Source organism: Loa loa (assembly GCF_000183805.2).
Source record: "Loa loa unplaced genomic scaffold supercont3.182, whole genome shotgun sequence".
NCBI classification, from domain to species: Eukaryota; Metazoa; Nematoda; class Chromadorea; order Rhabditida; family Onchocercidae; genus Loa; species Loa loa.
Genome location: NW_018108362.1, coordinates 29,655 through 48,826, shown reverse-complemented (window position 1 = coordinate 48,826; position 19,172 = coordinate 29,655). Strand labels below are relative to the sequence as shown.

Sequence of the window (19,172 nt, the reverse complement as noted above, 5' to 3'; positions counted from 1 at the left end):
TCTAAAAGTGCATACATATATCTAAATTTATACTGGAAAAGCACTGAGATAGCAAGAATCCTCAGACAGAAACCCAGACCAAAAGATCTATATATTCAAAATAACCTACCGCATTGTTTACTGGCAGTGTATTATTTTCTTCCATTTCTGCGAGTACTAATTCCAAATCGTCATCCACTGAAAAATGACTCCTTGCATATACTCGGTATGAATAAATGTTCAACCCTGTTTATTTTCCACGCAAAGGTATGATTTCGGATATTGCTTCTACGCATTTATTTGCAACATTACATCATCTTCCACAAACAAAGTTTGTTCATCTGAAATTTGTAAGCAATTCTAGCTCTTGAAGCTATCAGATCTAGCACCCTTCGTCATTTCTTAAGGATCATTCCAAAATATCTGAAATGAATTAGGTGGAAGATTTGGACAAAGAACTACTCGCCAGTCTTTGATAACTTGTCTGTTTGTTGTTGTCGACTAGGACCAGGCTGACTACCATTTACATTTATATCGTCATTGGCAGTCATTGCACACATTCTTTTATCATCCTGAATGCTTAGTGCCAAATTCGGCATGACTATTCCGTCCGTCGGCTCGTCCATTTCTAAAATACTAGGAATATCACAGAACAAAACCTCAAATTAAAAATACCGAAATTAGCGTAGCAATCGACAATTAACGCGCCCATGAAAAATGAATTTCTAGTTTATAAAAGAACTACAGAACGACCAGAAAATCAGTGATTCATCGATAATCAGCAATGCAACTGCGTGCAAACACCATCAACTTCTAGGAAATGGTCAGTGATGTCAGAGTTTAACCATTTATTTTCATCACTCACTAGCTAGGTGAAACTAGTGTATTCAATGACAAGTTATATAATCACTGATAAAGATATATGTCACCGAGAAAAACGGAAGAGTTACTAAAAACAGAACATAACAAAATATTTAACGGAAATAAGCCAAACATGATTCCTTGAAAAAATTTTAAAAAAAGAAAAGCATAAAAATTCAAAATCCCAATAACCTTTTTACAGAAACGAAAATAAAAGATTATTGAATCTTTATACTGCAAACTGATATTCATTAGGGTGCATTAACGAAACACACCCGTCTACAATTAGCACTTTGTTTTTGCAGTACTTGAACATTTTGAAAAATAAAATGCCCTCCTTTTCAAAAGAAACTAATTACAACTTAAAGTATATTGATCAATGGTTTCTGTATGCATGACATGAGCAGTTCTCTGTGAAAGAAAATTTCAAATTCTTATCAAAAAGTGGCAAATGAAATTTGGCGAATTAGAAAAAGATGAACAAATATACAATGGAAGCTTACCCGAAAGCGATTAAATTTTTAGTTCTAAAGAAATAAGAAAAAGTGTTGAGAGGCAATTCACAATTCTTATAAAAACATATGGAAAGAAGGAGGTAAACTAAAAGTGAAAAAGACATTATCATAGTAAATGTAGAAAAAAAAAAAATCAAAGCACTTAACGAAGCAGTGTTTCATAGTAAAAAACACATTTTATAAAGACCCGGTTAAGAACCCGACAATTTATTTCTGTATCTTTGCCTCACTTGTCCTCCTTTTACTATCATTATCCTTCTGTATTCAGAGATGAAACTAATTGGATGAGATTGCGCTGAACTTGAAATGATTACTGTCTTCCCTTCAGTACCAATATCCAAACGCTCTCTCATTTCTGCTCTCCTGAATTAAATTAGATTCCATGAAGAATTAGACGTAATTCCTTCAAAAAAGGGGGAAAAGAGGAAACGATACTTACATAGTACATATCAGACTCAATGTCAGACAAGGTTCCCGAATAAAATTTCTTCTAAATGTACACATATGCAGGCACTAATTATCAATCTCCTTCAGATATTATTCTTCATTTGAGGAGCGGTTTTCCAGAATTCTGGAAAAGAAAAGATTAAAAAACAAGAACTTTTTCTTTTGGTTATAAGACTTAAATTATTTCAAACATACATTACAAAAGATTTTACTGCAGATCAGAAAAAAAAACGATTTTTGTCGCGAGCATCAAACATAATCTACCGCAGAACAAACCTGTTTAGTTGAAGTTACTCCATTCAACACATCTTTGAAAGAATTCATTGCTTTCGATTGCTCGTCTAACTGAATATTCAAATTGGCAATATGTTCATGCAAGTTTTGTAACTGCACTTCATAGCTTTTCCGTGTCACTTCTAGCTCCTCCTGAAGCACTTTTTATTTAAACTCAAGCTCGAAAAAAGAAAATAATTCCAGTCGAATGAAAAGTTCAACAATTATTATTCTATCAATTAAAACAACCTTCAATGCTGATTCCCTGGCAGTTACAAGGCCTAGTTCTTCGCGTAGCGCTTTATTTTCTTGCTTTGACAGCTTGGCTAATTTGAGCAGATCTTTACACTGAAATAGATATTTGCATTTATTTTAGCTTCTTATTCTTATAAAATGATACATAACCGATGGCAAAAGCTGAAATTGGCGATAAACTGCGCCATGAAATATGCAAAAGTAAACAAAATAAAATTTGAAGCAGGTATAACAAACCTCATATTTATAATAGAAAGCTCGACTACGAACATGCTCGATATCAGCATGTAATTCACCAATTCGTTCTTCGAAATATGAACAAATCACATCTGCATCCTTACAAGGAAATTCCGACACTGCATTTCCAGATTCCAAAGACCTAAACAGTTAGGTGTTTCAAAAAGAAGCAATATCATTTAACCTCTTAATATCATTTAACCGATCTGCATTACTTATCTCAGAATACTTGCGAAGTATAAAGTAATGCTTCATCATAATGATTTTATAGCCATCTGGACATATGGATTAAAAACTGTTTACAATACGCCTGAAAAAACACTGTAAAATATGTGGGAAAAAAGTTAGTCAAAATAATGCCACTACACATAATTAAAAGCTCTCACTTCACTGACTCCAATTTCATTTTAAGAAGTTCATAATTCAAAGCGATCCGCTCTTTTTCTTTTTCTAGTTCAACAATCCTTTTCGTTGCTAATTCCATCTGTAAAGACAAAACAGTGTACAAAATAGTGTAGAAAAGACAAGCAGCCAAGAATTTCCACAAAGTTCTAAAAATCTAGTGATAATTGAAGTTCGTATCGAACTGTCATATTCGACCATAAATTAAGACTATATATTATTAGATGTAAGAGTATGTTATACGACAAATGCAAGATATACTTCGGATTTCCAAAAATCAGCAGCTGATCGTTGACATTTGCTTTCTGACATCTGTTCCTGCAACAAAACATTTTTATCCATATTTCTACCGTTAAGAGAAATAACATCCTCGACATCCACATAAATAGATATAACATCAAAGTGTCAACAAATATACCTCCTCATGCTCAATTTCGCCACCGTTTTTGTTAGCTATCACCTTCATACCATTATTTGACAATACAGAATCCAACGGAGGGCACGCAACTTCTGTACTCTCGGGAACAACGTTTTCCCTGGAAACCAAGCTTTCAGCTTATAAATTCTTGTCACATCCATCCCCATAAATAGCCTAATGTTTTAACATACTCTTTTAGTTGACTAGAGCTCATTATCAGCTGTACAAATGCAGCAAAGCTATTCAAATTGCGATGCAACGATATCAAACAATTGTTTATACATTCATTGACACAGCGTAACCGTTTCGTAGCTGTTGGGATACGATTTTCGTTGAAAATTTTTGCTGTATAAGCACGACTGCAATCTGTAAAAAAAAAAAAGTTATCAGGAATTCTCTTTCATCTCATCGCATAAACGAATATAAACGAATTCATTTCCATGTAAATAACATTTGGTATGCTACAACAAACTATCCAAATTGTACCTGCTAACGACGTTTTCAATTTTTCGATCAGTGCAAATAATTCCGTTGTAGACTGATCATCGCTGCACTCAATTTGTCGAGAAAGAGCAATGAGAAATCGAATGACTGTAAGAAATGAAGTAGTCCAATCTTCATTACATTTGTTCAGATTTGTCCCACACCACGACACCCGATTTTCATCAATATTATTTTCACAGAACAATTCTTGCCATTCCTGTAATCAAAATCAAATGTTGAGAGAAGCATTTTCCTTTCATATCATCAGATTATCAGTAGTACACTTTGTCTGATCTGACACAGTAACCTATTAGACATAATCATTAGACATAATGTAAGACTTCTTGGAATGGATTTCAAAACTTTTTCAATTTATATTTTCAACCAACCATTATCATTAGCTCAATTTTCAAACAAATTTCGTTTCAATGGACAGGAAATCACATGATGTGCTACATTACGGATGTATCAATCTCCATTAAGAAGAATGTTACCCATGAAACGTCGGAAGATGATTAATAACCTTACCCGACAAGAAATCAGTGCGCCAGTGATAACTGAAATAATTTCCGAGCATTGAGAAGGCAAGTCACAGCAGTCATCCTTAGCGTTCTTCACCAGAATATTTTCAATACTACTTGAACAAGCTCCAAACATATCACAACTTGATAACAGCCGGCGTCCATACTACAAAAAGGAAAAACACCAGCATTTGAATAAATTTGTTGCCACCTATAACACAATGATCTATAGTCCTATGCGTAAAATTCATTGCCTCGCTCTTATATTCTTCGAGCCCATTAAAATATCATTTATAGTATGACTTATATAAATGATTCACGAATGTATCCTGCACTAAGCCTTAAATCTGATGAAACAAACAAAAGTTGTTAAGGAGACTGTTTTATTGCAATTACTGAATGATCTCTACATCCCTACCAAAAGTGTCCTCTCTGGTAATTTTTCCATGTTACTATCATTTGGATAGATTGTGGAGCGTTGCTCAAACAACTGCAATAAATTCGCAAATCCAGCTGCTAGCATTTTTGCCATACGTAACGCATCAAGCCATAAAACTTGCAATGTCTCCTTCATAGTGACAGATCCTTCAGAATGCAACATCTTAAAAGAAATAATCAAATCGACAATCCTCATAAAATGAAAATTAAAACACTTCATTACAAAATGCATAACAAATTTAGATATTTGTTTTAAGGAATGAATTCTTTGAACGAAATAAAATACATAATACCATATTTTGACTTATTGCAGCGTCAGCTTCCAACACTGATATATTTGCAGGAACTAACTGGATTTCAGACTGTTTTTCCATACCACAATTCCTGAATAAAAAAAAGAAAGAAGGGATCAATGAATATTGTAAAGTTTTATACCACTCATAATTAATAGCATACGATATGAAAAACAAATAATGAATATAAAAAGAAAAAATTATGCTACATGGATAACGTTTGATTAGTTGTTACATTCATCCTTATCCCTTTAAGTTCTTCTTTCAGCTTTCCATTTTCAATTTCCAGAGTCCTATACTGTTCATTAAGAGCTGCCGTTGTTTCCATATACTCGTTTTCCAGTTCGGAAATCTAAAATATCCGAAATTTAGTTTATGAAGAAAGAGCACACAAAAATTTTCGCCTATTCCATTTAAAAATATCATTTCTGTATACATTTAATTTAAACAACAACGACTAACAACATTAACATTTTTTTATGAATTTCATTTGTATTGCAAGAGTAATAACTGGTTGCATCAAAAGCAATACCTTCTTATGCAGTGTTTCATTTTCTGCCACTTTCTTCTGCAATTCCATTTGTAGAATTCCATTATCTAATTCAAGTGAACGTTCTACACGCGTATTCTTTTGAAACAACAGTCCTCGTTTCTGGAGAAAGAGAAAATTCAAAAAACAGAACAAATCAAAGAAAAATTCATATCAAAAAAACCAACCTTAACAGATGTTTGTTTAACATTGTCGATTTCATTTTGCAATGATTCGACCCGCTTCACCAGCTGGCTATTCCGAAATTCAAATCCTTCCTTTTCATTTTCGAGTTTCCGCAATGCCAATTTGCTATTGTGCAAATCAATCTAAAAATCCCTAAGAAATCAAAAGGCAAGATTAAGTACTTTTCCGACACAATTCCCAGTTCACAAGGTGTTAAGACATAAATAGAACATTTATGAAAAATTATGGGAAACATTGCGACATTCAAATCAATCAAAGAACTGGGTAAAATGATTCGTTTTTTTTCTTCACTTTCAAGTCAGTTCATACGTAACTGACCGATAATTTTTCATTTTTTGCTTGTTCCGCAATAACCGCATTCTTCAACGTAGGTATCTGAGCTTTCAACTGCAAAAATAGAAGTATAGGTTTTCAAAAATTTTGATTTTATCAAAATTCACTGCTGGTTAGTAATTAGTCATAAAAGTAGTATCAGATATTTTGCTAATTTAAAGAAAAAAAGAAAAAAAATTAACATTAGGTTAACAATAGGAATAACTCTATGCAGCTTGATTTAATACCAACCGTTCTACTTTAAAACGCGTTAAATCTAGGAAAGCCCTAACAAATTTCAGTTGCCCTATATTTTACAGTTAAATTGCCTATGGTCCCTTCTGAATTCAAAATCTCCCAAATTGCATCAGGTACCCGCTAAACAAAAGCATGAAAGTTCGCCACTTCCTACACAACGATTTGACTGCGACTTTAAAAAAAAAAAGAAAAAAAGAAAGAAGAAAAAGAAAGGGAAACAACGGAAGTCCATCAAAAACAATTTTCCGGCAACTTTTACTACTTTCCAATAAAAAATGAGGTAAGGAAACCTTGGCATATTCAGCAGCGACCCGTTGATATTTGGTATTGATATCAGCATTCGAAGAGATTGTTGACATCTACACCCCACATCAACTCTTCTCACCACAATTTATTTTCAACCAGCTATCCGAAAATTCGAATCTAACGGATACGTAGAAAGCATTTCATAACATTATTTAAATAAAAGTTGAAATTCTTACCATAATTTCAAACAACACTCTTCCCTATCTTCCACCAATTTAAGTATCCGTTATTGCAAAAAAAATTTATTTCACAAGTGGTAGCTATAACAGTATATTGATAAAATACCACTATCGCCTTCAATATTACATAATATGCCATCCCGAAAACACTCGTGCACTAATTAATCCCCTTAAAATGTCAATCATCAAGAATTTTCTGTTACTGTAGAACGAACGACTCTGGACGTCATTTCTCTCCGGAAACCTGCTACGAAATTTAGTCACTCATCTATGTTAAAAATGAGTTTCCGATTATCATAGATCCGGATCAATCGGAAGAGTAACTGCAGAATTTATCTAAAATATACAAATGGTAGAACAAAGTGGAACAAAATATTAACATTGAAATATTAATACGTCTAAAAACGTCACGAATATATTTTGAAATTTACATGAATCAAATGTTTAAACAAAGAGAAACGAAGTTTATTTACCTCCACAAGAACCATAAACAAAAGTGTGGAAATGGTTATTATAACAACTGTAAATGAAAAAAAAAAGCACAAAATATGGATTAATATGATGTGAAAAGAAAGCTGTTAAATAACCGGTATAAACAATATCGCACTCAAATTCTATAACTTTTTGTCATGAACATTCCAAACCTTTAATATTTTATTTCAAACCCAACAAAAACACTATTAATCTACCAAGACTAAGATTTTCCACAGCAATAAGTTCAAAATTTTAAAAGTTTAACAACCAAATGTCGGTGCAAAGTCTCGGCAGCTGATAGCAACAAAAAGTTCTGCACGTATTCGATGACGCATAGCAATCACAAATTCATCAACCGTTCCTAAATTACCGGACAGAAAAAATGCACAGAGAAAGACAGGGAAAGGTAGAGTCCGAAAAGAAGGGAGCGACGATTCGATAAAGAAAAATTCGTAATACCAACAAGAAATATACAAGAAGCGGTTAGTGCTGTTTAGACATGAAATGTCAATAAATAAATACTAATAAACAAACTTTTAACTAATTTATTCGACCGCCTCGTTTTCCTTCGCTAAAAAGGATATAGGAGGATTCAATAATAGAAAAATAAAACATACATTTTTCAGGATGTGTGTGGTATAACTATATCCACGACATTGCTCACGCTATCTGCTAGTTTCGGGAATCCTCGAGTCAACATGTTCTGCTTAACTAGAAAGAAATAAATCTCGGGTAAGCTGTCAATGACTATCTTAGCAATTATAAATCATCGTGTTGAATACATATAAAAGCGGATAAAATACAACTGATCAACAAAACGCATGGTGTGAACGACAATAACAGATATGCATAGAATCATTGAGATGGACAAATATTAAAGGAAATTTCTGAGTTGAACGGGGAAAACTACATTTCCAGTATATAGTACACTGTACTATGATAAAGCAAAACCGTCCATCATGCACGACATGTGTTATCCGTTGCTGTTACACTGCGATCAGCACAGAAACTGGAACAAATCCAATTACCATTCGGCGGAGATGATAAACCAACACAAAATGTATGATAACCGCGGTCACAACGATCGCAAAACATCATTGCATCCTGTAAACGCTCATTTAATGATGTTCTACAAATGTACGCACAAACAGATCTCTAAAACGACTCTTGAAACGTTAGTAATGTTGAGCAAAGCAAATGTCTCTCATTAAATAACCGCGAAAGTTATGTATACCCTGAATATTCTCAGTCCACAAATTATGGCTGAAGTTGAAGAAAGGTATAAAGTGAATCAACCTAAACTGATTAAGGGATTTCAGGAATTTCACTAAACAACAATCCCATAGCAAGCCGAAAAAATAAATAAATATTGAATCGAAGATAACATGAAAAGGCTCTACATAAAATTGGAAAAATTCGGCCAGCAAATAGAACATCCTACATTCTTCTAGCAATATTCCGAATTTTTTATCCTAAAATAGTACTTTCTCCTAAATTGTATTTGTTAGGAAGTCCTGGATTTACAATATTTTCATATAACATAATCCGCTTTATATCAGATTTCTTTCCTTTATTCCCATTTTTGCATTATTCTGGAAGTTTATGAAACCTAGCAACAACATCAACCAAACACCATAACTTATTTTACCTCATTATCCGGTTTTTCGCATATCGTACATTTCTTGCATTCAATGCAGTTCCATCTGTAATTCAGTGCAACCTTAACGACGTGTTCTGGCAAACCAGCACAGTCCGGATGTACTACATTATTGCAATTAAAACAGGATAACATTTGACGCTCCTCATTTTCACCGCATATCGAACACTGTTGCTGCTGTTGCTTAGTAAAGTCCTATAATTATAATATTAGAATTGCTTTTTTGCGGTTTCATGAGACATTCACGCATATCCTAACAATTCCTTCCCCAAATTAAACCCACCTTATCGTTGGTCACTAAAAAATCATGCCTTCTCGAATATACCCTCCATTCCTTTATTTTCAATTGAATTTAAGGATAAAATGAAAAGTTTCTGCATTTAAGTGATCAATTCCATTAATCTGGAGAAAATAATCGAAGAGATTACCAGTCAGACAATAATGTAATATGAGAAAAACTGATGAGGAGGAAAAACGATTGATGAAATTTGATACATTGTTTGGAAGGAAAAAAAATTTGCGTTCCCTCGACATATTTCCCCTCTTCCAAATAAAATTTATGGAAAATTTATTCCCATTACTCACTCAATAACAGCAGTATTCTTCTCTTTTCTCTTCTTTTTTCTCAACTACAATAATTCTCACAACGAACTACATCCTGTTATGGGGAAATCAATGATCTTTTCAGTGAAAGATGGCAAAAACGAAAGAATTGATGAAATGGGAAAAGCATCACGAAAAACTAGCCTAACATAATCAGTGATCAGTTGTGCAACTTGTTATTGTTCTCAATATAAATAAATAAGTGGATAATTGGAAAAATAAATACATAAATGAATGATAAATGTTTTTGGATTGTCATCTCATCATGTTTCAAATACAAAGTATCAAACTTTGTTTCCCGTTTTGCTTTTGCTCTTTCAGAAATTTCTAGCTTCATGATATGTCTAAAAAAGAGTAAACTACATTTTTAAATTGATAAGAATTTACTAGATTTAAACTACTACGATAATAAAATATCCTTAAATCAGCATAAATGTATAATTTACTATTCATATTTACTACGCCATATATCCACAATGGTCTGAAAAGCGAAAATGCAATTATAACAATAGCAGTTCGAAAAAAAACCCATACATCACAACAGGAAAAATTTTCAAAATATTGGAACAACAATGTACCTGTCAGAAACGAATCCAGTTAATTTAGAGATCAGAATAATCGTTAAATAAAATTATTGAAATAAATCTTTTCTCTTGGCATACTGTTATTTATGAAGCATTAAATCAAATTTTGCGAAGTACTAAGCATCACTAAAAAGCCATATACAAGTGCCGTATACGTATAAGATGTGAATTCAAATATATAATAAAACAAGGCATATATTTGGTAAAAAGAATACTCGATGAAGAAAGACATGTAAAAATGCTAAGACATAAAGAAAAAGAGAGAGAGACGAAATAAGCGAAGAAGTTGATCCTCGGTGCATTACCATCCATATTACTGAAAGATTGAGAAGTTTCCCTGAGGGTTTTTATTTTATTTTTCGATTACGCACTGTATTGCACTTTATTGAGAATTTCCGATTTTCAGCTGATATACTGCCATCATCTCATGAAAACTTTGTGCTTTTTTGAAAAAAGAGGGAAAATAGACACAAGGAAATAAGAAATTGTTATTAATTATGCAAGCAAATAAACAGATGCTATAAAAATGACGAGATCTTGAAAGCAATGACTCGTCATTTTTCCAAGGATATTGTAAAGTTCTTTTTTGCACCCAGGAAAACTACTAACTAAATTTCGATACAATGAAAGTCAGAGTAAGACAAAAAGCCTACCTCTGGGGGATAAAGGAATAAAACCAAATTCGTGGATGCAGTCAAAAATTAACTAAAGAACTGATTATCATGAAATTCCGGCCATGTAAATCTCCTGGAACCACGGTGAGCAACAATCCGACCACTCAAACAGGCTGTTGAAATTCAGCTAGCAATAATCAAGGCACATAATTTTACAATATACAAATGATAAACCCTGCAAAAGCAACAGCTCACATGCAAGAGGAAATTAGCAAATCCAAAAGTTATATTACAATGTATTTTAAACAACAGTTGTACCAAAAAAGAAAAAGAAAATAAGAAAGAAAAATCAATTGCAGCGCCTAACATCATTCCGTATCCTGCAGTAATTCTAGCCTAAATCCCTCAAGCATCATCTGTGATGCAAAAGGTCCAAATGATCACTTCGTACGAGGTTATTTAGTTAAGACGAAAGTTTCAAATAAAAAACAAAGTTTTATTTTATGGAAACTTAAAACTTAAGTACTGAAAACAAAGATTTCCAATTACGTCAGTTGTCGACGACAAAACGAGTGGATTCTTCCGGCCAGTACATCTGAAGATATCAACAAATTGATGAAAAGTTTATATCAGATGACTGGATGAGAGATCCTGGATGATATTAAGGTAATGTGAAAGCAGAAGGAAGAAAATACGTCAATTCATTTTTTGAAGAAACAAAGGGAATCGCAGATACAAGATAAGAAATGATGACACATATTACCCTATCATTAGCTATCATCCTTTAGAAAAATTTGCAAGTGGACCGTGAAAATACATCAGCCCTTCAAATAATAAAGCACTAACCTGTGAATCCACTTTATCCAGATTTGTTTTAATATCGTCATTATAATTAGAGGGTAATAAAACAGGAGGGGGTAGCTCGAGCTGATTATCATGCTGTCCAGCATCACTACTGTCAACATTTGTTGTTGCTGTTACCTCTTCCTCATGAACAATCACAGGCAGCGGTGAAACAGGTCGTTTAGGAGGCAGAAGGTAATCATAATCCAGTACCGTGGACAACGGTAATCGACGTAATTCTTTTGGAGTGAACCTTAAATTTGCAACCCGATCTAAGTAAAATTCAGTTCACTGAAATTCAAAGGCACCACAGAAACAACAATGACTAATATGATGAACGAAAATTACGGATTCATCGGCCAACAATGACATTGGAAAATCAAAGAAATAATTACTTTTTGTAGAAATGCTGATATTGACCATGAATAAGAGCAGCAGGATAAGGTCCTGGCCGTGTGTATTCTGGAGGCATCCGCTTCCATCGATTTTTTGATGATTGAATGATCTAAAAAGAAAAAAGAGTTATTTTCACACAAACTGACAACTCAAAATTAAACGATATAAAATTTCGTAACATACCGATGTTTGCAGATCCCAAAAATAGCGTCGTTCGCTCCGTTTAATTGCGTTCATTTCAGAATTAAATTCAAAAGCGCTCCTTATAGCGCTTTTCCTCAGCTCATCCATCTTCTTTGTATCCAGTTTTATCTGTAATATTGCATGGATAAATCTTATTCAAAACGGAAAATCGTTTTTTCTCTAAATATCTAATTAAAATAATGATAGACATACAGCATCCAGTCGTTTTTGTTCTTCTGCCATTTGCAGTTTCACTTTATCGGCTGCCGCCCTCTGGTATTCCTCAAGTGAAAAAAATAAGAACAGAAAAAGAACATGTCTGCTAAAGATAGAATGCACTACTAAAGACTGGTTATGTTTCAAATATAGTTTTGCTTAAAAAAAGAAAAAAAAGGAAAAACGAAACCAGTATATAGCTCACCGAATATACAGCTGGATAATCCGAAGCCATCAATTCGTGAACCTCAATTGCCCTTAAGGCTGTCAGACCATGCATTTCTGGAAATATGGAATACATTTATCCCAAATACCATCTAGATTTGGACAGCAACATACTCTAATAAACAAACTGTCGGTAAAGCTAGAATTTTTTCACTGAACGATCCTTTATAATCTTAATAACAATATCACAATGAATTTGTAAGGCATTCATTTAACACTTTCCGCAGTCAATAAAAGTAGAATAAAAAATATGTAAATACAAAAGAAAATCAAAAATCGGAGTACTCTTAAAAAGAGTATTACATGAATAGTGTAGCAAAATCTAGCATTACACAGCAAAATATCTGTAATTATAAACAAGGAAAATACTTGATTTGAAACTTACGATGTTCATTTATGGCTGTAGCAAGCTTATAATTAGCCAGCAAATACTCCCTTTCATTGATTTCAATGGTATGTCGGCTCAACTCTGGATACTTTCTTTTGAATGATTTCACATCCAGCAGCTCCGCAATTTGTTCCTAAAATATTATGCCACACTGAACCGCAATTAAAATATTAAAGTAGTCTTACAACGAGTGACATTCCGAAAGGGATTATATATATACAATGCACGTTGCAAAGCAATGACGAATTGTGAATCTGTCATGGCGAAACGTGAAATAAGCGTTAAAAAAGCAGGGAAGACACGTGCTGAAGCATTTGAAAAAAATGGTAGGTAAGACTATGACCATCATTTCTGATTTTGCCATAAGATGTTCATCCAGTCGTGAGTTTGCCATAATGCAAACGAAGAAAGCAAGCAACGGAAAACGAAAAAAAAAAGGATGAGAGGATCTCAATTGACAGGACTAAATTTCAACATGAACTAAATATGTTATATTAACAAAAACAGTTAAACCTTTGAAATGGTGAAGAGATATAAAATATCGAATTCCACATAGAATCATCATAACATGTAAAGTGACCCAGAAGGTACACGATACAAAAAGCACTACGGTTAATTTCGGTAAGAAATTGCAATGCAACATAAACGGAGGAAACCATAAGAGAAACAAAACGGCAAATTTACATGAAACTAATAGTTAACATAAAATGACAGGACTAAAAAAAAATGCCAATGAAAAGCACAACGACAATTTACATAACGAAAGGTAATGTCATTTAAAATAATATAAAATGGGGACCTACCTGGATAAAGTAACGTTCCCCTGATTTTGGTGGCCATTCGTACTCAATAATATGACTCGGTTCAATATGCATATGTGTTGTATCCGCTGTAATGACACGTGTTGACGAACTCTTGACTAATCGACCTTCTTTGCCACCTATAATACGTTTATTACTATAAAGATATGTGAGGAAAAATTCATAATAAGTTGACTGAGTAAGAAATACAGCATGAGTCAATGATTATTTCCATTTCGCAATTTTGTCAAATAATTCTAACATTTAAAGGGATTTTGCAAAATATATGTTAGCGACCCAAAATATGCTCAGCTAGAAATCCCTAGAGATGATAATAGATATCATAAATGCTCTTCGGGAAGTTTGAAACGTTGATGTTACATCTTAACTGATAAATTCGTCAAAAAATACATAAAGCTAATTAAAAATGGATAGTTGACATTACCGGTTTTTGGTGTTCCTTCAACTGGAATCGACTCGGAATCTGGAACTGGCAAGGATAATTTTGTTGATTCATTACTGATTTCATCAACAACTGTTGTAGATGTAAGTATCGATGTTGGCGCTTCACTCAGTTTCGAACTTGACGATTCATCCCCGCCTAGCACGATATCCATCACTAAAATCAATTTAAGAAAATAAAATGAATCAGTACGAAAAAACGTGAAATAGATAAAGATGGAAATTGTTCATAATCTAATTTTGGGTGCCACATCCGAAGAAAACATTTGAAAACCTGTACTTTTAGTTGAAAAATTTATGATCTAAATGAAATTTATTGCAATATGGTCATATATGCAGCACCATACCAGAATTTACACACACAGCACATACCGGACGTCACCACATGCATAACATCATAATAGACGTTACGTACGTAGTATCATAGCAGATGTCATATGTATAACAACATATTGGACATCATACGCACAACACTATACCAGACATTACATGCACCATACTGGAAGCAACAAAACGCAATCTGTCTTCAATAATTTCAGTTATACCCTTTCTAATATTTAACGCAACGCCCATTATGCAAATTAATTTCCGGTTAACAAACAATTGATAATTTTTAAGTTTGTGACTCTTTTGTGGAATTTGCATGGAAAAAGACCAACCGGAAGAGGAATACGATTATTTGGAGCGTGCAATTCGGAAAACTGGATGTTGGGAAGAGCATTTAGCATGTGCCGAATGTATGGGTGACACAAGAGATTGGAGAGCGTGCAAAGAAGAGGTAACATCCTGTTTTATCTTTTATCATTATTACAAATGCAGGATCTCGTTTTTTGTTTAAAATGCCATAGTTCTGATACACATTTCTTCAGCAACTTTACTTGTACGTCGATGTCATTTAACATCAGTAATTACTGCACTGTAACACGAACCAGTAACCTGTTATTGGTAGTACTTAACTGTTGTCTGTTAGTAGTACTTTGGTATTATCAGTCATTATTCATTGGTAGAAAAACAATTAATTAATTAAGGGTAAGTTTCTGAAGGCAATTAATTCATTAGCATAGGCAATAAAGATAATAAATTCCTTAGCCTAAGCATCATTTAGTCGACTTAAATTGGCTGTGATTGTTGGACATTATTTGCACGTCTTTAACGTCAACGTTATTTGGCTATTATTATACGTTAGCATTAATTGAAAAGGAAAGCTCTGGCTCAAAATTAGCCGACTTTTTGTTTTGCAGTTGCAGAAATTCAGAGATTGCATGCAAAACTATATGAAGGATAAGGTGGTACCGTCTGGGAAAGCGTCAAATTAAATGATTGCTAATGTTAGTATATCAATAATAAGTTTATATCAGATTGACAATGTTTCAATTATCATCAAATCTGAAATATTCTAATGTTCTTCATATCTCCAGCAGTTTAATTTTTAATCTTTCAGAATTAAAAGTTAATTATTTCTGGAAAACATTCCATTCCATTAAAAGAAGCAATGCTTTCCGAATTGTTTGACGAACTCATTATTGACTCGGATGATTTTAATGTTGATAACCGTTCTCGTCTCAATTATACTGACCCATATTTATACGTGCCTTTAGACCGATCACCTAGATGGTTCCTTAATGATAATTTAGTTAGTTTCAATTTTTTTTTTCAATTTTTTGTGACTTTTTGTTTTTTTCTCTTCATTACATTTCCTTTTATTTTACCTTTATTCAGCTCTAGTTTCAATATCTTAAGCATAACAATGGTAACAAGACTCGTGAATTCGTCCAAAACCGAGCTGCCTTCGCTTATCTTCATGGCGATTATATCACCTCAATGGATGTATGTTATTTTATTCAATACCAGATTTTATGAACAAGTAGCAGAAAAGGCGTCCGTCTTTATTCGTAACATTTTTGTGACTGCCTTTTCCAATAATAAAACTATTTATTTACTTAATACAATTGATTACCACTTGATCCTTTTTCAACGCATGATGTTGTTTAATCAGCAAACAACACCCAGACATTTCACCTTTTCAGATTTACTTCCATTTGTTGGAAAATGAAACAAAAAATGGTAGCAGCAGCTCCATTTTTGCTTTAATCGATTCTATTATTCGATGCGGCTTAAAAGTAAGTTTCTCTTGTCCACTTTATAAATTTCTTCTTATATCTTTTTGCTCCATATCTATGGTAGTAGAATCATTCTAGATTGCTCCAATAAATGGTCCTCAGTTACTCTCGTTTCTTCAAAAACTACACGCACTGGTGTCAACACAGGATGAACAGTTACAGTACTGGGCAGAAAGTTTGGAGGTATGCTCTTCATTATTGCGATTCATTTTTTTTGAAAACAGACTAATATTTGGTAAGCCATGCAATTGTGATATTATTAAAGGGAGAATAAAAAATAAGTGTATTACTTTGCCATGATGTTTCAGGTGTATTTAGCAGCTGGAATCAGTACCAGCGACTATTTACGGAATGCAATTTTATTATGTGCCAGTGTCGACTTACCAGAATTTTGGGTTTTAATTTCAAAAAATGCTCCAGTAATTTCTTCTTCGTTCCGTACTTCGTATAGCAAAGTGGTCAATGGTGAGTTAAAAGCGATCCGGAGCTAATGCAAACAATGCTAATTTCAGGACTGTTTTGCAAATCTTCGAATTGGATCATTGTGCCGCGCTATTTACATTCTGGAAAATCTACTGCCATCCAAGACTATATGCTTCGATTCTCATGATTTTAAACAAATGAAAGCAGAGCTCCAGGGTCTTTGTAGTAAAGAAAAGGCATGCCTCCTCCTTTTTCTCCTTTCATGTTCTACAAAACTAGAAGCTTTATTGAATCTGTTTATTTTGCACATACTATTTCCTTTTTGATATCTTAACCATCTTATACTTTTCCAGTTATCCGAAGCAAAAGCAGCCGTTTGCATCGATCTTGTAAGAAGCGAAAAGGCTAATACAGCAGTTAACCGTCCTTCTCTCTGTAAAGCTGTCCTGAAGGACAAAAAAGCCGAAGACATGATGATACTTGAATTCATTCGTCGTTTTTATTGGCTGTTTACCGATGTGAAGCAACAATCAGTTAATGACATGCTACAGATTTCGTAAATTATAGCTAGAACCTCTCAAAAACCATTGTTTATTTTCAATGAATTTATGCAAAGAATTCTTTGCCGTCAACAAAACACAAGAAAGTGAATAAACAAGTTGGAAAACTTGAACACATGTAAATTAAACTATACAGTGATTACACACCCAATCAAAAGCAAATTGGTACTATATATACATATACAAAACTACGGTAACGAACATTATACAACGTTATCACTTACAGGCGATTGTATGAATTCCTCTTTTTTTCTGTGTTCCTTGTCGCGCTGTTCTTAAAAAAATTATGGTAGGAAAAATTACAATAAAAAACCATACAAAATTATGCTCCCACACTGAGATATTCAATGAAAAGCGCACTTGTGACAAAAGTTGCGAAAAGGCACCTACAAAATTCTTCATATTTCGTAGTAGCTCCAGTTGCGCCCATCGCAGCATTCCTCAGTTAAAGCAACTTTAAGATTTTTTAAGCAACATTTTAATGGAACAGATCACACGAATTCTGAATTTGTTGGGAAATCCGTTTCTCTGATTGGGAACTGGCATAAAGTGGAAGTAAAAAACCTTCCACATCTACCAAATGCTTTGGAACAAAGATTTTGTGTCTTGTTCTCCCCAGTATTGTGCTGAAACAGGAAAAAAAATGCATTACTTCTTTTCTCAAGTGTTTTTCGCCAACGACGATCTAGACGTGCTTGATCTGCGCGTATACTATGATATATATCTCTGAGCTCTTGCATACGCTCCTGATAACAATTTATTAGCGCTTCCCCAGTTGAATTTTCGTCTGTAATAAAACCAACAACATCTGTATAAACTATTTGGATTTCAGATTTTGTATTCTACATTTCTGTAGTCTCAAGTTAGTTAATTTTCGAAATAACTAACTAAGCTCCAACTAATTCCTGTAGCATTGACTTCAACAATAATGCATTTAATTAAAAATGCCGAAACTAGTCAAGTATAAGGGCTTATTATACAACAGAAAATTCAAAAATACCAATTGGTTCCAAATTCAATTCCTTTTCAGCATATACCATAGCTCCTTCTAATTCAACTTTTTGTTGCATACGTACTTTCAAAGCATGCCAACTATCCCTTACGTTAGGCAAACCTTTGAAACAAACCATATAAATGCAATAAATATTGAACACAAAACGTAAATAACCTATATGAACTTGAAAGATTATTTCAATCTAGACTGACGAATACATTCCCAATATCTTTTAAAGCAACATTTTTTTGCTCACCTTAAAATTTTCTTTTAAAAAAATTAGTCATCTACCAACTGTGGAATGTTAAGTAAGCAGGCAAAACACACTTTCATCATCACTCGATGAGCATTCCTCACTTTCTTTACTTCGCTCCTCACTGTTTGTTTGTTTGGATCCTCCCTTTCCAACGCCTTTACGTTCGGCCAATGTATTCGACGCATTTCTACCAACTTTCTTCTTTTTCATTCCACGACCACGTTGCTTAAGTCCCAAAGACATCGGCGGATGCCAAGCTAAAAATTTTTGCGTACATTATTATTCAGACTATACTATTATAAAACACTCGACTTCCTTGTTGAACTAGCTTCTTCAGCTCGTATCTTAATTTCCTTGACAGATTCCCATATTATCAAAATGAACTCCAGAATTTTTAACGGAAAACAACAATGCTTACAACATGCACAAGTGATCCAACGAAATATCATTTGGAAATTATG

General features: G+C 33.5%; 7 protein-coding genes across 7 annotated transcripts in view; 2 read left to right on the top strand and 5 right to left on the bottom strand.

Annotated features, from left to right (window-relative positions):
* The window catches only part of LOAG_07607 (hypothetical protein), an 8,553-nt gene extending 7,940 nt beyond the window's left edge, over window positions 1–613 (bottom strand). Inside the window, exons 1-2 of the mRNA XM_020447490.1 lie at window positions 446–613; window positions 110–177 (exon numbers count right to left, since the gene is read on the bottom strand). Coding sequence (XP_020302287.1) covers window positions 110–177; window positions 446–605 — 228 coding nt within the window. The 5' untranslated portion in view covers window positions 606–613. The remainder of the gene's footprint in view (window positions 1–109; window positions 178–445) is intronic.
* A 928-nt stretch (window positions 614–1,541) lies between these two features.
* LOAG_18046 (hypothetical protein) lies at window positions 1,542–7,141 on the bottom strand. The gene is made up of 18 exons (XM_020450716.1): window positions 6,719–7,141; window positions 6,177–6,245; window positions 5,840–5,980; window positions 5,655–5,774; window positions 5,332–5,474; window positions 5,123–5,213; window positions 4,810–4,992; window positions 4,399–4,557; window positions 3,874–4,087; window positions 3,579–3,753; window positions 3,388–3,505; window positions 3,231–3,287; window positions 2,954–3,051; window positions 2,568–2,709; window positions 2,325–2,423; window positions 2,079–2,228; window positions 1,795–1,926; window positions 1,542–1,718 (listed from the first exon to the last, which is right to left on the bottom strand). Exons 1-17 carry the CDS (start codon window positions 6,785–6,787, stop codon window positions 1,900–1,902), a joined length of 2,055 nt encoding a protein of 684 aa, XP_020305570.1. The 5' UTR covers window positions 6,788–7,141; the 3' UTR covers window positions 1,542–1,718; window positions 1,795–1,899.
* A 917-nt stretch (window positions 7,142–8,058) lies between these two features.
* Window positions 8,059–9,525, bottom strand: LOAG_05857 (hypothetical protein). Its single transcript, XM_003141394.2, has 2 exons — window positions 9,036–9,525; window positions 8,059–8,491 (listed from the first exon to the last, which is right to left on the bottom strand). Exons 1-2 carry the CDS (start codon window positions 9,177–9,179, stop codon window positions 8,345–8,347), a joined length of 291 nt encoding a protein of 96 aa, XP_003141442.1. The 5' UTR covers window positions 9,180–9,525; the 3' UTR covers window positions 8,059–8,344.
* Window positions 9,526–11,395: 1,870 nt separating this feature from the next.
* Window positions 11,396–14,521, bottom strand: LOAG_05856 (phf10 protein; the record flags this gene model as incomplete). The annotated part of the gene is made up of 9 exons (XM_003141393.2): window positions 14,342–14,521; window positions 13,900–14,036; window positions 13,094–13,229; window positions 12,689–12,765; window positions 12,481–12,549; window positions 12,268–12,396; window positions 12,084–12,193; window positions 11,692–11,941; window positions 11,396–11,440 (listed from the first exon to the last, which is right to left on the bottom strand). Exons 1-9 carry the CDS (start codon window positions 14,511–14,513, stop codon window positions 11,396–11,398), a joined length of 1,125 nt encoding a protein of 374 aa, XP_003141441.1. The 5' UTR covers window positions 14,514–14,521.
* Window positions 14,522–15,001: 480 nt separating this feature from the next.
* Window positions 15,002–15,674, top strand: LOAG_05855 (E2IG2 protein; the record flags this gene model as incomplete). Its single annotated transcript, XM_003141392.1, has 2 exons — window positions 15,002–15,136; window positions 15,600–15,674. 2 exons carry the CDS (start codon window positions 15,002–15,004, stop codon window positions 15,672–15,674), a joined length of 210 nt encoding a protein of 69 aa, XP_003141440.1.
* A 176-nt stretch (window positions 15,675–15,850) lies between these two features.
* LOAG_05854 (hypothetical protein) lies at window positions 15,851–17,461 on the top strand (the record flags this gene model as incomplete). Its single annotated transcript, XM_020446991.1, has 7 exons — window positions 15,851–15,991; window positions 16,099–16,185; window positions 16,386–16,478; window positions 16,557–16,661; window positions 16,787–16,897; window positions 16,991–17,137; window positions 17,255–17,461. The coding sequence occupies 7 exons, from the start codon at window positions 15,851–15,853 to the stop codon at window positions 17,459–17,461; spliced, it is 891 nt and encodes a 296-aa protein (XP_020302733.1).
* Window positions 17,462–17,664: 203 nt separating this feature from the next.
* LOAG_18045 (hypothetical protein) overlaps window positions 17,665–19,172 on the bottom strand; it is a gene marked incomplete at its 3' end in the record, with an annotated part of 14,658 nt that continues 13,150 nt past the window's right edge. The window contains exons 29-31 of the mRNA XM_020450715.1: window positions 18,462–18,575; window positions 18,114–18,248; window positions 17,665–17,735 (exon numbers count right to left, since the gene is read on the bottom strand). Coding sequence (XP_020305569.1) covers window positions 17,665–17,735; window positions 18,114–18,248; window positions 18,462–18,575 — 320 coding nt within the window. The remainder of the gene's footprint in view (window positions 17,736–18,113; window positions 18,249–18,461; window positions 18,576–19,172) is intronic.

Coding starts and splice junctions, on each gene's coding strand:
- LOAG_05857 (XM_003141394.2), bottom strand. CDS start 9,179: ATGTTATCCTGTTTTAATTGCAATAATGTAGTACATCCGGACTGTGCT. Junction 8,492..9,035: donor GCGAAAAACCGGATAATGAG/GTAAAATAAGTT, acceptor GAGCGTTTACAG/GATGCAATGATGTTTTGCGA.
- LOAG_18046 (XM_020450716.1), bottom strand. CDS start 6,787: ATGTCAACAATCTCTTCGAATGCTGATATCAATACCAAATATCAACGG. Junction 6,246..6,718: donor TCGCTGCTGAATATGCCAAG/GTTTCCTTACCT, acceptor CTATTTTTGCAG/TTGAAAGCTCAGATACCTAC. Junction 4,088..4,398: donor GCGCACTGATTTCTTGTCGG/GTAAGGTTATTA, acceptor TTTTGATTACAG/GAATGGCAAGAATTGTTCTG.